General features: G+C 39.6%; 2 protein-coding genes across 3 annotated transcripts in view; one reads left to right on the forward strand and one right to left on the reverse strand.

Moving 5' to 3' along the window:
* LOC139717233 (uncharacterized) overlaps nucleotides 1-6065 on the forward strand; it is a 45984-nt gene extending 39919 nt beyond the window's left edge. Inside the window, exons 2-3 of the mRNA XM_071628734.1 lie at nucleotides 1855-1959; nucleotides 3409-6065. Coding sequence (XP_071484835.1) covers nucleotides 3409-3726 — 318 coding nt within the window. The 5' untranslated portion in view covers nucleotides 1855-1959 and the 3' untranslated portion in view covers nucleotides 3727-6065. The remainder of the gene's footprint in view (nucleotides 1-1854; nucleotides 1960-3408) is intronic.
* The window catches only part of LOC139717241 (sushi domain-containing protein 4-like), a 460810-nt gene that overhangs the window by 391550 nt on the left and 54719 nt on the right, over nucleotides 1-14541 (reverse strand). The gene's annotated exons all lie outside the window — the stretch shown is intronic.

The raw sequence follows: 14541 nt of genomic DNA on the forward strand, positions 1-14541 counted from the left end.
TCAGTGGATGGTTATTGATGGATGGTTGTGTCTACACACTGGGGGCTGGCACCAGAAGGTTGGATGCGTCTGAACGAGGAATACCTCCCTCTGCTCCGCAAGATACGCGAGGAGGTACAGTTCGGGCCCTTTCTGCTTCCTCTGCCATCTCTCATCCTCTTGAGCAGTTCATCACCAGGTGCCAGGGGAGGTATTAGCAGATACAAATTGGTCTAGGAGTAGTGTCTGCGGAAGGATGTTTCATGTCCACAAGACGATTGCCGGGATTCATCATGCGTTAAACGAGGATTAGTTTTAAAGAGTGAGAAATGCTCACTAGGGGTTCTTGCTTGCATGTCTGCCGGCAGGGTCACACAAACACACAATCATTTTTTTTAATGCTTTATGAGAACGGTGTATCCTTCAAAGCTATTAAAACAATTTCAGAGCAAAAACACACACAAAAAAAGGCAGTGTATAAGATGAAAAATTGGAAGCAAAAGGGGTTTTCAAAAGGACTTCAACCAGACAGATGGGCAGAGATGAGAAGAAAGGGGAAAAAAAAACAGCAGTGAAAAGCAGCAGTGAAATTTACTCACCGACACTTAAGTCAACATTCCAGTATGGCTAGATGTCATGTTCCATTACTAGATGTGATTTTCAGTTACATTGAATTATCATTCCAGTGGATTAAATGTAAATTCAGACTTGCAGACAAATATACTGCAGCAATTCCTTGGTTGAACCTATCCCTCCTCTTTTTATTTTTGTAGTTTGTTACTTTTGATGGGTTTAGTGCCTTTTCTGTTAAAAAGAAAGAGCATCTGATAAAAACATTAAGAACATGTAGATCCTTCTCTCTTGTCCCCCCCCCCCCAAAAAAAAAAGAAAGAAAGAAATAATGAACTTTCAGAACTAGTGTTGTTTAGTACAGTCCGTAATAATAGAGAACATACAGAGGGAGCCCTTCCCACTTCTGATGCATTTAGAGAGTATGTTGGCATCTCAAAAAAAACATAGTAATAAACATTTACCGCATCACCTCATAGCATGCTCCCTGGCTGGTACGGGCCCCCTTCCCCTTCACACTCAAACCTTCTTGCACTCTCAACAGTGTCGTGTCGCGAGAAAAGGGGCAGAGTGTGCTTGAACTCCAACCATCACCTCTCGAGAGGGATAAAACGGCCACGGGGTGATTTGACGCGGGCTGCTTTAGACGGAGGGGCCCCTACCCATGGACACACACAAACATGCATAAAAAAAATATATGTCATGAAAGTGATACACCCATCCATCTCCAATCAGTCCTCGCCGGAAGGGTAAAACATTATGATAGAAAGGTGTCTGAGATCCTCCGCTGTTTTTTTTTTTCTTTCCCTGTCCTGCATTCACATCTACCAAAGACAGAGGAAAGGCACCAAAATAGAGGCAAAGTTCTGCGGAGGAACGGCCATTCGCTGTACCACGGACAGCATGTAAACATGGCTTCCGGGTTTATACATTTGCAATCAGCCGAGACCGAGTCAGGAGCGAATTAATTGAATTAGTTCTTTTCCCGATGTCACACATACGTACTGTCCCACCGTCAAATATTTGGCCTGGTTTGCCACACTCCTCCCAAATCAGAACTCTGAGAGGATGAGATCGCTTTGTTTCACTCTCACGTTCACTCAGATTTGGCATCAAATAGCTTTGCTCTTTCAAGCCGTGCTGCACCGTCTCCAACATCTTTTTTTTTTCCCTTTTCGATAATTACCTTGAGTAAGTTTGCACCAGGATATTACGCTCAATTTTCACACATACGCATAGATTTACATGATGCTCACATTACATCACTTGTACGTGTTATGTCTCTTCTTCTTCTCCCTCTGACAGGAAATCGCTACACACACACCAGCCCCAAGCCACCAAGACGCTACTCAGAATCTCACATCCCCGACGAATTCTCCCCGCCTAGGAAAGCACTACATATCAAGCAAGGTAAGGATCATCTAACTTTGTATGATTTCTACAGGTGTGGCTTTAATCCAGTACTAATCTTCTCCTTTTTTGTATTGAACACTGCAACAAATATTCACCACACTGTAGATGAATTTGTCTTTTTCAAATCAAATCAAACATGAAGTTGATCATGGTTGTCTCACCCCTTTAGTCCAGAATACCCCATGGTTGATTCAGATCAACCCCATAACAAAACCTAACAGCGTTCATCTCTGAAAAGTCAAATTTCCAAGTTCTTTCATTACTTAGTCGAATAGAGGAAATGAATATCATTTTTGGTGGGACTAATGCATATGCTGGATTTTGTCAAAACTCTGAATCAGAGCATTATGGTGAGCCTGGGTGGGTCCCCCCTCCCTCCCTCAAACTCTAATCCCTTTTATGTTTGCTTTTTAGAGGCATCAGTGGTTGGAGGGTAATTTACAACACACTCTCTTCATTTGGATTGCTCTCGTTTCATGACCATACCATTACTGTCAATACTGTCAGACTTAAAACAACCAAATTCAGCTGATTCTGCCAGTATATGTACTTCCACATTGTGTCATAAACACAACATAGTGTCACAGACAAGCACTATGAGAGAAGGGGATATGTAATTTCAAAAGTTAAAAAAAGTGTAACTGCACTTTGATGCACTGTCTGTTTAGCTTTGGATGCAAATTAATTCTATTCCAGAAAGTGGAACCAGAACCGAAAACTGCAAACTGGCTTTTCGACATCTCTTGAAGTAACGTAATAATTCCCATGGACTTGAGATCACAAAATATTAGGTTCATGAAATCTAAAAGGCTCGGTAAAAATTCAAAAGGCCCTTTATATTGGGAAGAGAAAAATAAGACTGTTCACTAGTAATAAGGTGGGTTGTTTCCTGAGGAACTAGATGTTCATTTAGTATTACAGTCAATGGGTGAAATGCCTGTAAATTTTGGTTTTATAAAAAAAGAATACCAAATAAAGTTTGAAGATTAACCCTATTTGGTTCATATCAAAACAGAAAACAGACTGTGTGAACATAATACCAACAAACATTACAAACCCTTTCCCAAACATTAAATGTTATTATAAAGATTGATGATGGTGATTTCAACAATTCTTTAACACTACAGAGAAAAAGCATTAATGGAAGGGAAATTGCACATACCCTCAAATACATTACATTAAAATTTGGTATATGTAAAATTCATATCTTGTAACTATTCATGCTAGATCATTGCTTTTCAAACTTTTTTTACCTGAGGCCCAATTTGACTTCTGCAATTTTTGTGAGGTCCAGTTAGATCAAATACAAATCTTTTATATTTCATTTTTGGCCAACATCAAGAGAGCTTTGCGGCCCAACAGTTGAGAAGCATTGATCTTGATTCTGCAGTTTGACGTCATTACTCTCAAGATGTATACATCTTGATCTAACCACCTCATCTCCAGATGAACTCCACCATCCTTGTTGTCATGGGACTCATCCTGCTGACAGCCGAGCTGATTCCCGCCGTGCCGGCGCCGTTCTTCGACGACAATGAGGGCCTGGCCCTGCAGGACTTGGGCCTGGAAGACGAGATGGAGGCAGTGAAGCGGAACAGCCTGGTCCAGCAACGGAAGTGTGTCATGCAGTGCTTCGTCTGCAGCAGCAATACCTCCATGAAGATGATGGAGTGCGCCAACGGCTGCAAGAGCAGCGGTGCCAGCGCCAGCCAAACGAGGGCGTACATGGCCTGCAACTCATACCTCCACAGCGGAAGGAAATAAGATGGGAGCATCCCCCCCTGCCGCCGCATTCCTTTTGTTCATTTCAATGGCCTGCATCCCTCCTACCGGGGGAGCAGGGCGGACAATCAACCTCTACCCTCCAACCCCCTCTTCCCTCTTCCCTTTCTCCTCCCAACCTCCTCCCCCTGCTGAACCCTGCTCTGATTCGAGCGAGCACAACACCTGATTGCACGGGATACCTCTCTCAGAGTCAGCACATCATGGACACTCCTTCTTCCACCGCTCTCCCGTCATTCCTTTCCACAACACCGACGTGTCCCGCAAACTTTCCCCTCTCTCTCTCTCTCTCTTCTCTTTTTCAGTTCCTCTTTCATTTTCGTGAACATTTAGTGGTCACCTCACTACGCGAGTTTAAAACAGATATTTTTGTAGCTGACATTTCTTCATTTCCTCCGCTGGTGCAATGTAGTTATAGAAACCTATCATTTTGTCCAACGTAGGTGCATCCCAATGAACACATAAATATGTGTGTACATATTTGCATACACACATGTATATGTATATGAATGAGTATGCATACCATAGATCATCCTTTTGTTACATCATCATATTTTCATTTTGTTAACTAGTTTGAAAGTAGTCCAATGTCTAATGTTTGTAAAATACCTAGGAAATGTGTAAATACAGAGTTTGCTTTTATTCTATTTATTGATACCTTAACCATCAATTGAAAGAAGTAAACTGCAATGATAAATGTTGAGTCTACGTAAATTGGAGTAGTGTCGTGTACAGTGGAGTCTGTAATGTAATGCAATGTGTTCAATGTTTAATTGATCTGAAGGTTTTTATGCTCAGCAGTCCATGGTACTGAATGGCCACTGGTAGAGTAAAAAGAGCCACATGTTTTGACCTTCAAAATGGCCCTGTTGATCACTATATGCTGACAACAGGGAAAGACATGTAGCATGGCTTTGTTCCACTGGTTGACAGAAATAACCGGAAGAAATGCATTCTTCTTCTTCTTTTTTGTCCCATTGCTCTTACACAGAAGAACTAAAGAAAATTAAACATTTACCAATCTTTGATAGCATTTTCTGCAGCCAACTGTACTTCCACGTGTCCACTGGATGGCATAAATGATCATTGGATAGCAATGACGTAAAGCATGCACCCTCAGAGCATAGGATTAATCATAAACCGTCTGGATCGAGCAAGGAATTTAATATTCGACAACTCCTGTCGACTTGACTGCTTCTCTTTGCAATTTGTTCCCACCAGAATAGTACAACAGCTGGAAAATGTCGCAGAGTGAATGAGAAAGTGAGGTAGAGACCATGAAAAGGATTGCACGTTTCACAATTTTCTCGCCCGCCAGGTGAAAATATTTACGTGGCCGGCATTGTGATCTGCCAGTATCCTGCGTAATTACGTTCTGATACGCGTCACGCGCAACGCCACTGAGACTTTGTCGAGTCTGAACGCTCGGCATGTGCCGTTTCATAAAGCCCCTCAATTCAGAATGACAGTGAGCATTAATCATTGACCAAAAAAAGCTGCCTACATCGCTCGACTCTTGCACTTACGTGATCACCATCCCCACAATAACAAAAATGAAGCTAGGTAAAATTAGAAAAGCTGTTTATACATGCCTGTATAAAATTTGTTGCTGGGATTCTGGCATCAAGTAGATAGAAAGCGTGAAAAGCTTTATATTGGGCAAATCTAATGACAGTTGAGCATTAGAAATTCTCTGCAAGATCAATTTCTCTAATGCTGCAAGTTCACGGTAAACAAATTTGAAATGTCTTTAAGAACATGCATGAGAACGACAGTAATAGTTCGCCATTTTAAAAACACCAAAATGCAAGTTTGTCATCAAGTACTTTCTTATATTTAAACAAGACAGTAATTGTACTGCTAATTTGAAAATATCTAAATTCTCATCTGTCATATTTAAACACAAAGCTTAAGAGATTTGTGACTTTGTACTGAGGGCATAACTATTATTCAGGTGGCCTAGAACTTGAGAAAGAATGGGACAGTTTTTCTCCTCACACTCACAAACTTCAGCAAGCATTTACCGGCACTTAATTCAGCTATTTAAGTTTCGTTTCTTGGTATGTTCTGTTCTCTTTTTTTAACATCCTGATCACTGAGTATTCTAATCTTGGGAATATTTTTTATCATTTCAGAGTTTATTTTTGTTAACATTGTGTATAACAAATCACCACCACAGGACTAAGATTTGCACACGGTTTGTAGATGGATTGTACCTGCTACCTAGCTACTTCAGTCTCCTGTCATTCATTCCACAGATTAGTTCTCTTTTTCATCTCTGACATAGTAATAAAACTTCTGACTTCGTTTATTCACAATAATAGTCCGACGTGATTCCTCTGTACGTGTTGACAATCTTGCATGATGTGTATGGATGTGCGTGCCTGTGTCTGCGTCAGTGCCTGTGTTTTTTGCGTGTCAATATGTCTACATTGCATGTATCTTTATGTGTTGGTGTATGAGTCTTTGTCTGTTTGTGTAAGGGTATATGAGTCTCCTTGTGTGTGTGTGTGTGTGTGTGTGTGTGTGTGTGTGTGTGTGTGTGTGTGTGAGTTATGAGTCTGTATCTGTTTGTGTGTATGAGTATACAAGTCTGTGTCTGTCTGTGTGTGCCTATGTTTGTGTTTGCGTCTGTTCCTGTGACTGTGCGAAAACAGTGCAATGTAAAAGTGGAAATTTTTTGTGCGAGTTCTTTTAGCATTCAGCCACATAAAGTGAAATTAATGTGTGTCTAATTTCATAAAAACAAAGGAGTAAATAGTGTTGCATATAACAAGAAAAAAAAAGAACTGTACACTTGCACTTTTACACTAGTAACTTGTTGTGCAAAATATTAAAATTTTCCACACCATGAAAATTTCCACATTTACAGAATACAGTCGCAATGAATGCATAAAATTTACCACAAACCTCACATATTTTGCTGTGTGGTAATTGTCAAGCACTTCCCGCAACATGATACCAATAGGAATATAAACTTAAGCAGATGTGTTGAAAGTCATATCAAGAATGTGCAAAGTCATCAAATTAAATCATAATTTTTGGCTAGATATCCTAATACCAGCAGCATATTTGCTTGTAAATGTTTGTATTTGAGTAGTGTGTGCATTTGTGTGCGAAGGTGTGTGTATATGTGTGTGTGTATGTATGTGCATCTGTATATCTCTTTTTGTCTCTGTGTGTGACAGTGAATGTGGGTATAAACACAGCATTACCATTCCAAGCAAACTGATTTATACAAGAATCTGATCGCATATATGCTACTAATCCTCATCTTTCCTTTCCATTAAGAACTGTAAGAAGTGAAATCCCTACACTATCAGCACCCTGGCTCAGTTCCTGATCCATACTTCAACATCAATCTCTCCCACCCCCACATACACACAGACAAAGTAGGAATCTTTCTTTCTAGAATGGCTTACCACAATAAAGAGCGCCGGTATTCAGGGTATTTTACAATCCTCAGCTGGTATATCGATTAATAATCTGTGAGCCAAAAGGCTTTATGATCAATTCCACTGATAGAGCAATAAAGGGCTCTGTATATATTCCGACTAGCTGCTCGTCGGAGATATTCAACTCCCTACTGCTTGCATCCATGTCGCAAATCGAAAAGCAAACAGGTTCAACAAGTTGTGCGCTACCTTTGTCTGCTTCATCCTGGCACAATGCATCTTCAAGACATCCCATCAGTAAAACAAACAAACAAAAACGGACACAAATCACTTCTGCAGCAACCACACCCTAAACATGCAATCCACTGGAGAACATTTACTGCTGCTACGACAAATTAACAATATTACACTGTCATTGCACTAGATTTACATACCAATAAAAACTCACCATTGGGTGTACTAGGCAGGGCTCGACACTAATGGTGGCCCGGTGGCCCGGGGCCACCAAAAATGAAAGTCAGGCCACCAAATTTCAAAAAGGGGCAAATTTGGTGGCCCGCCTCGGGCCACCAAAATTTTTTGAAAAGTATGACAGTCAATAAATTCGTAACTTTTTGCACCGGAAATTAACAGTTAAATTTATTTAAAGGATGGATGAAAAGGACTGAATGAGTGCCTGAGAGTGAGTGTTGCAAGTTTGTTGAAGTTTATTTATAAGTAGATATGTCCAACTTCTAATTCTTACTATCATAAAACTTAAATATTTGACTCATTAAAAAAAGAAAAGGACTTTTGATGTCTTTTATTGTTGTTTTTTGGGGGGACATCAAATTTTTCTCTTGGACCACCAAAAATTTGAAATTTAGGATTTTGGTGGCCCCATCGGGCCACCAAACAAAAAAGTTACTGTCGAGCCATGGTACTAGGTCAACTAATATACACATATATATATAATGATAATAATGAAAAATGGGGCAAGAATAGTAATGATTTCTGCATGTTTCTGAAACATTTTTGGTGTCACTACAACCTTCAAATAACCAAGCTACTCGCACAGTTCTGATTCACTGTAAATGTGAAAATGTAATGAGACATTAAATGAGTGTAAAGAGTAGAACTAACCAATGACAACATAAACCACGCAAACAATTACTTGACCAAGTCATCTAATGATGAACATTACATAATGCACAAGCATTTCTTAGTTGGGGAAGAGCACATACTGTTTTGTTTTGGGGTGGGTTTTTTTTTTTTTGGGAGGGGGAGCTCACAATCTGGCTTGTAATCAAATTTCCAAACTCCATTGAAGGAGGGTAAAATGGTAACACACTCATATCTTTTGAAGATATGAACACATTTTGTAGAAAAATACTGTAAGCAACACAATTATATGCAAGCAAAGCTTACTAAAATTGACCCAATGCAAAAAAAAAAGAAAAACAAAAGAAAAACAAAAATATACAGTATAAGTCTCCTCTTTCACAGTGCTAATAGGGAGTTGTGGCCCCAAACATATATAGGTGGCAATGACCAAATACAAATTGACCAATTAAAAGTTTGATGTTAACCACAGAACTCTGTTGATATGGATTTTGTTTTGGTCACTGTTGTTTTCTCAAGAAATATACTTCCTACACACAATCTTGATGGAACTCTTTATGTGCCATATTCACACACCTGACTCGGCTGACAACATGCTAAGTTCGCATATTTCTGCTCAAACGCACAAACCCGTCAAAACCGACTGATAAATCACCAAATGCCATGGTACAATGAACACAGTTCTCGCGATTCCGTTCCTGTCACATGCAGCTTGCATTTTATGTGGTAATTGGCAATAAAGCAGTGTTCTCTACTGGATTTGCAAGTAAATTCTAAGTTTCTACCACTGTTTAGTGTGCAAAAGTCATGCCTCTGCAATTATGTATGTAACTACTGCTCATTTGAAAGAAAAACAATCATAGATTTCTCAAACACTATTAACACCAAGGCAAAGCTTGGCATTTTCTCTACAACTTTGCTCATTACATGTCCAGGGTAACAAAAATCTACAAAAAAAGTTACATATGTCTGAAAAACAAAATGTTTTCCCAAAGCATGACTACGTTGCTGTCTCAGAATAATGTGGCAGAGAGGAGATTCATCCATGGCACATAAAGAGGTTAAAAGATGGCGAACGACACTTTACAGTACTTAAAGGAATCTGCACAATAGTATGATTAAACCTTGACTGAACGAGAAGGAGAAGGTGACGATTCTACTTCACCTGCGACCACGGCACTCTTTTTTTCTTCTTCTGCTTCATCTGCTTCTACTGTTTCTTTTTTGCCATGTGATACAGTGATCAAATATCCCCCCTGGCCATGCTGGGAAGACGCACACAGAACCTTTAAGCTTGATCTTCTACCACCTTTTTCACCCAAGGCTCATAAGACAGGGGGCAGCTTATGTTCCTTCAGCTGACATTTAGCCCTTTTCTTCTCTCGCCGTCTCTCCTTCTCTCTCTCTCTCTTTCTCCTCAACTACTTTAAATTAATGCATCCCTATGGTGGGTTTTTCACCCCTCATTCCATTCTGGAATTCCAGCAAAGGATGCTCCGTCCAAAACCAGTAATCTTTCCACCCCCTCTCTCTCTCTCTCCCCCCATTAACATCTTCATTCTTCATACTTACATTGAAAGAGGAAAAAGAAGAAAAAGGAAAAAAGAAAAGAAAAAGGACTCTTGACACAGATTGAGGACTAACTGGCACTATGACTGCAACTGCTGCGATGCTTTCCCTGACCGAAGTCCCTCCTTCCCACCCCCCCCCCCCCTTCCATCTATGATGGATAAGAATGATTATGATTTATTCCATGATAACACTGGTATAAGAGGATTCACAGGGCCTCATGATCTGCGGAAAAAAAAAAAAAAAATCTGTAAGCCGAGTCTTTCAAACACGTCCATAAGCTCTCCCCGGAAGAGGAAAGAAGGGGGTGGGGATGAGCGGGTGATGGGGAGGCAGTACTCTTGGCTGCTGCAAGGATTGGCCTCGAATTCCCATCCGAGACAAAAATCTATCACGTATGATCATCAGGATACAAAATGAGACTAATCCGCCACTGCAGTGCCGACTGCTGCTAGAAAATCTGGGTCCAGCTGAGGAATATATATATATCTATGAAAGCAGAGAGGCATATTTCTGCAGATATACGATGTTCCTAAACTGGGTAAATCTCAATTTGATAGCCATTATCCTCACAGGTCTAGAAATGCTACAAATCTTACAGTGAAGAAGAGATGACCGCCATCTTAAATCTCTGCATGATACTGCTCTATAAGCTGTTATTTTCGTGAGGGTTTAATTTTCACGTATTTTGTGAAACACTATTGGACTGTGAATCTAAAAGCATGCCAAACTGTTGCCACATAATAGGGTAATAATGCATTTATGATAGCCTCGGTGTCGAATCGCGAAAACAACATCTCACGAAAATGTCTGTGGCCTCCTCATTAGCGAAACATATTTGTACGCGAAAATAACAGCATATACATTACCTCACTTCTATCTGCTGTTGGAGTGAGAGAGACACACAAAATTATATACGGTGTATATCTTCTCTTTATATATTGACATTAAAAAATACTACAGTGCAGTGAATGAAAAATTCATACCTGAACTTGAGATTTGCGACCAACATTGAATACAAAGCATACAATATTGAAATGTTCCAATGTCAAAACAAAGAGATTACTTTCTCTGTTTTTCCCTTATCTTTGCCACATAAACAGCAAAATTTTCAAAAGACTGCTGGAAATTAATCTCTTCGAGTTGAAGCTATGTCAATACCATAACACGCATGTCCTATAGACACCTGCCCAAGTATACTGGGGGCTCCTCCTCAACAGGTTAATTTCACGAATTTTACGAGAGCCAAGACTTGCAAAATGAAAGTGCATGCAGAAGTTCTTGCCTACACTACATCTTCTGAATGCCAGTGGCAATCTAAAAAATTTTATGCCATGAAGAAGGCCGCTGCCTCCAGTTCGTGAACAAGACTGTCGCCTCCCATTTGTTTAAACATCTTGTTTTACAGTATATGAATAGAGTAGATTTAAAGGAAGTAAAAATAAAAGTGAAAAAAAAACAAGTTTGAAAGATTTAAATACTTTCACTAAACAGTCATCTTTGATCACTACAGACAAGGTTCTGTGATGTCAAAGGGCCTGTTGCCTGAGGGGCAAAAACATATCACGTGTGCTAAGCGTATAGCTCTAGTGCACGGTACACACCTCCTGTCTATCATAGGACTTAGGATGCAATACTTAAAAGCACTTACCCACGTATATGGGGGCCCCATACACAGTCTTGCCCCTCAGCATGGTGTCATAGGAACCTCGTCCATTAGTATTACATAACCAACTTTTGATTGAATTAAGTTTTTATTTCATGGAAACTGATTGTTTCCATTTTATCTACGCTCAAATCTTAGAACACGACAGCGCCCTTTTGATTCTCAGCTGACGATATGCGCATTTTGGTTTTGCTTCAGTGCAGTGCTCATTGCAGCATTAACTGAAACTTGAAGAGTTTGTTCACAAAAACCGCTAAGTCCATTTTTGAAGATTTTGAAGTACAGTCTCTGTCATAGAGTACAAAATAATACCTTTTAAGTGACATATTGGTCACTACATATAAAGGTACATTTTTGAAGTTATGGTCAAAAGAAGCAAATATTTTCTTATTATTCTCTTTATTTTTCTTGACCTTTAATCGCAAATATCTCCATTTGGCAAATATGGACTTATCGGTTTTTGCGAACAAACTCTTCAGTTGCAAATCATAACAATTTCTGAAGAGCCTTCTTATCCCATAACTTCCTGCCCCTTTGATTTGCTGACTTCATCTGCTAAAAATATGACTTATAATTGGTGCCAGTGATGACGTAGCAGCTCTCGACTGCGGGGGGAAGAATGATAACATTCTACATATCATACATAATGATGAGCAGAACCTCTTTGGAGTAATGGTAACATTGTGAAGCATGCAGGACTGAGATGTCAGCTTGCCTGCATTACTTCAGTGTGAACAAGACCCCTTACAATTGTAGTAGCGATTCAATATTGACTGTTTCAAGAGGTACAGTATGGTCAAGGTGATAGGCCTGAGTGGATTGTTCTTGTCATCTACAGGCAGAGCAAATATTCTGACACCACTAATATGCCTGATGGGTCTAGCAATGACATACAGGTACTAAAAACTATTTGTTTTAAAGTCTCTCTCTCTCTCTCTCTCTCTCTCTCTCTCTCTTAAATCATTTGTCTCCTCCACGCTCACATGCACTTTAACAAAGAGACATCTTCGATTTAATGGTCATGTGTAGGACGCCATAAAACATGCACAAACATGTTGCATGGTGTAGAATTTGTGATCCTCCTTAGAAAGGAGAAACTGTATAGAATGATGCACTCAGACTGGGGCTTTGAAATAATTCTATGAATGACCCACAGAAAACAGGTAGGCCTAAACAGCATGATTTACTTCCCATAGTAAGTGCATCCTCAAAAGAGGAATCCTTCTCCATGCTCAAATTATTGCAAAGTCAGGTAAACGAAGCAGCAAAAGAGTCATCAAAACTGGACAAAACTTTAAATAGCTGAGGCATTTTGAAGCTCAGCATGTTGTCAATAAGCAGTGACGCCAATCGCAACCACACATGCAAATTTCAAAGAAGCTTTCAAAATTTTGTATGTTTCAGGCCACACTACCTTACTATTACAAATAGCATGTCCAAGTATTAACAGCACACTCCACAATACATATCATCAATAAAAGACGTGCTGTACAATCATCTTATGCACACACTGAAAAGATATATTTGTACATGTATACATTTGTATATATGTGTGAATGTCTGTGTATGTATGCATGTACACAGGTATGTCATATAGTAGACGTTACAAAATGCAGTATTTGAATCTCTGGATATATATATTATTTCTAGATGCTATCTTAATTGATTACTAAAAACGTAAGGTTCTAATATTTTGGGCACCCTATGTATATTGGTTATGTGATGAAAATTAATGCATTGTGTTCATCAGAGAAAAAAAAATTCTGTAATGGCAAAAGACCCCCCCCCCCAAAAAAAAAAAAAAAAAATGGAGTTGGGGGATATTTAATGAGTATTTTATTCAGAAAATATCCAATCATGAATTCCACGATGAAGGGCAAATATGTAATGGTTAAACGATACATAAGAAATATGATGATGATAATTTGAATTATTCCATCTCAATCTAATAACGAAAATTTGCTGTCAAAGTCAGAGGGCACACAGCACTAGTCACATATCAATTGCAACAACAACAAAAAAAAACTGAAAAAAAAAATGATGCACACTTTTCGGATTGGCAGGGAATCGCCTCTCGCATGGAATTTTTTGGCGGGGGCAATGAGAGTCGATTGCAGGAATGCGCACCAATCTCTCTCTGTTAAAGAGAAATTATCAAACCACTCCTGAGGCAAATTTCATTGAAAAATCACTCAGCAGGAAGTCTGCACACAAGGCAAAGGGGAAAAAAAAAGCTTCACTCTGATGTAATCAATTTAATCTTTTTAATTTTGCAAAGTTCCTTTCCTCTCGTGTGCACATGTATGTGTGTGTATGTTTTTTTTTTTTTCTTGTATCAAATTTCACAGAGATATCGCCTGAAACAGTTGCAGATTTGCATTTGAAATAGACCTTAAAGAGGAATATAAAAAAATAACAGAATTGGCTCCTGAGTTAGCAACAGAGCTATTATGTGGTCAGAAGCATACATTGTGAGACAGAGAGAGAGAGAGAGAGAGAGAGAAAGAAAGAGAGATAGGGCAAGGGAGAGAGGGGAGAGCAAGGGGGGGGGGAGGCGAGAAAGAATGATGAACAATACCATCCTTAGGAAGCTATGTCCTCTTCTCAAATAGTGTTTCATTTCCAGTTTTTCCCTTCTCTTATAAAAAAAACAAACAAACAAAACAAACAAACCAAAACGAATATCCATGGCACAACAACCCCCCCCCCCCCAAAAAAAAAAAATACAAAATAGGCAGAGATGAATATGACCAAAAAACTAAAAACAAAATGAAGTGTCACCTCATCCTACTTTATGACGTCATGGTGGTGAAACTGCCATAAGGCAAGTTTAATAGTCTTTTGTCGACTTCACACCACACATACCGCTGTTGTATTTTGATCATTGTCCCAGTGGAGTTCTCTGGCAAATTAAAAAGACTGTTTGATCCCAACCCTGCCCCTGCCCCTCTCCCCCCCCCCCCCCCCCCCTTTGCACCCCTCCAACAATAATCCCCCTCCCCCCTCCCTCCTCCATCCCCAACACACACCCATGCCACCAAACTATACCATCACCAATTGGGGAGC

Source organism: Diadema antillarum, unplaced genomic scaffold (genome assembly GCF_040938485.1).
Source record: "Diadema antillarum isolate AM-2024a unplaced genomic scaffold, OU_Dant_1.0 scf00000007, whole genome shotgun sequence".
In the NCBI taxonomy this organism is placed as follows: domain Eukaryota; kingdom Metazoa; phylum Echinodermata; class Echinoidea; order Diadematoida; family Diadematidae; genus Diadema; species Diadema antillarum.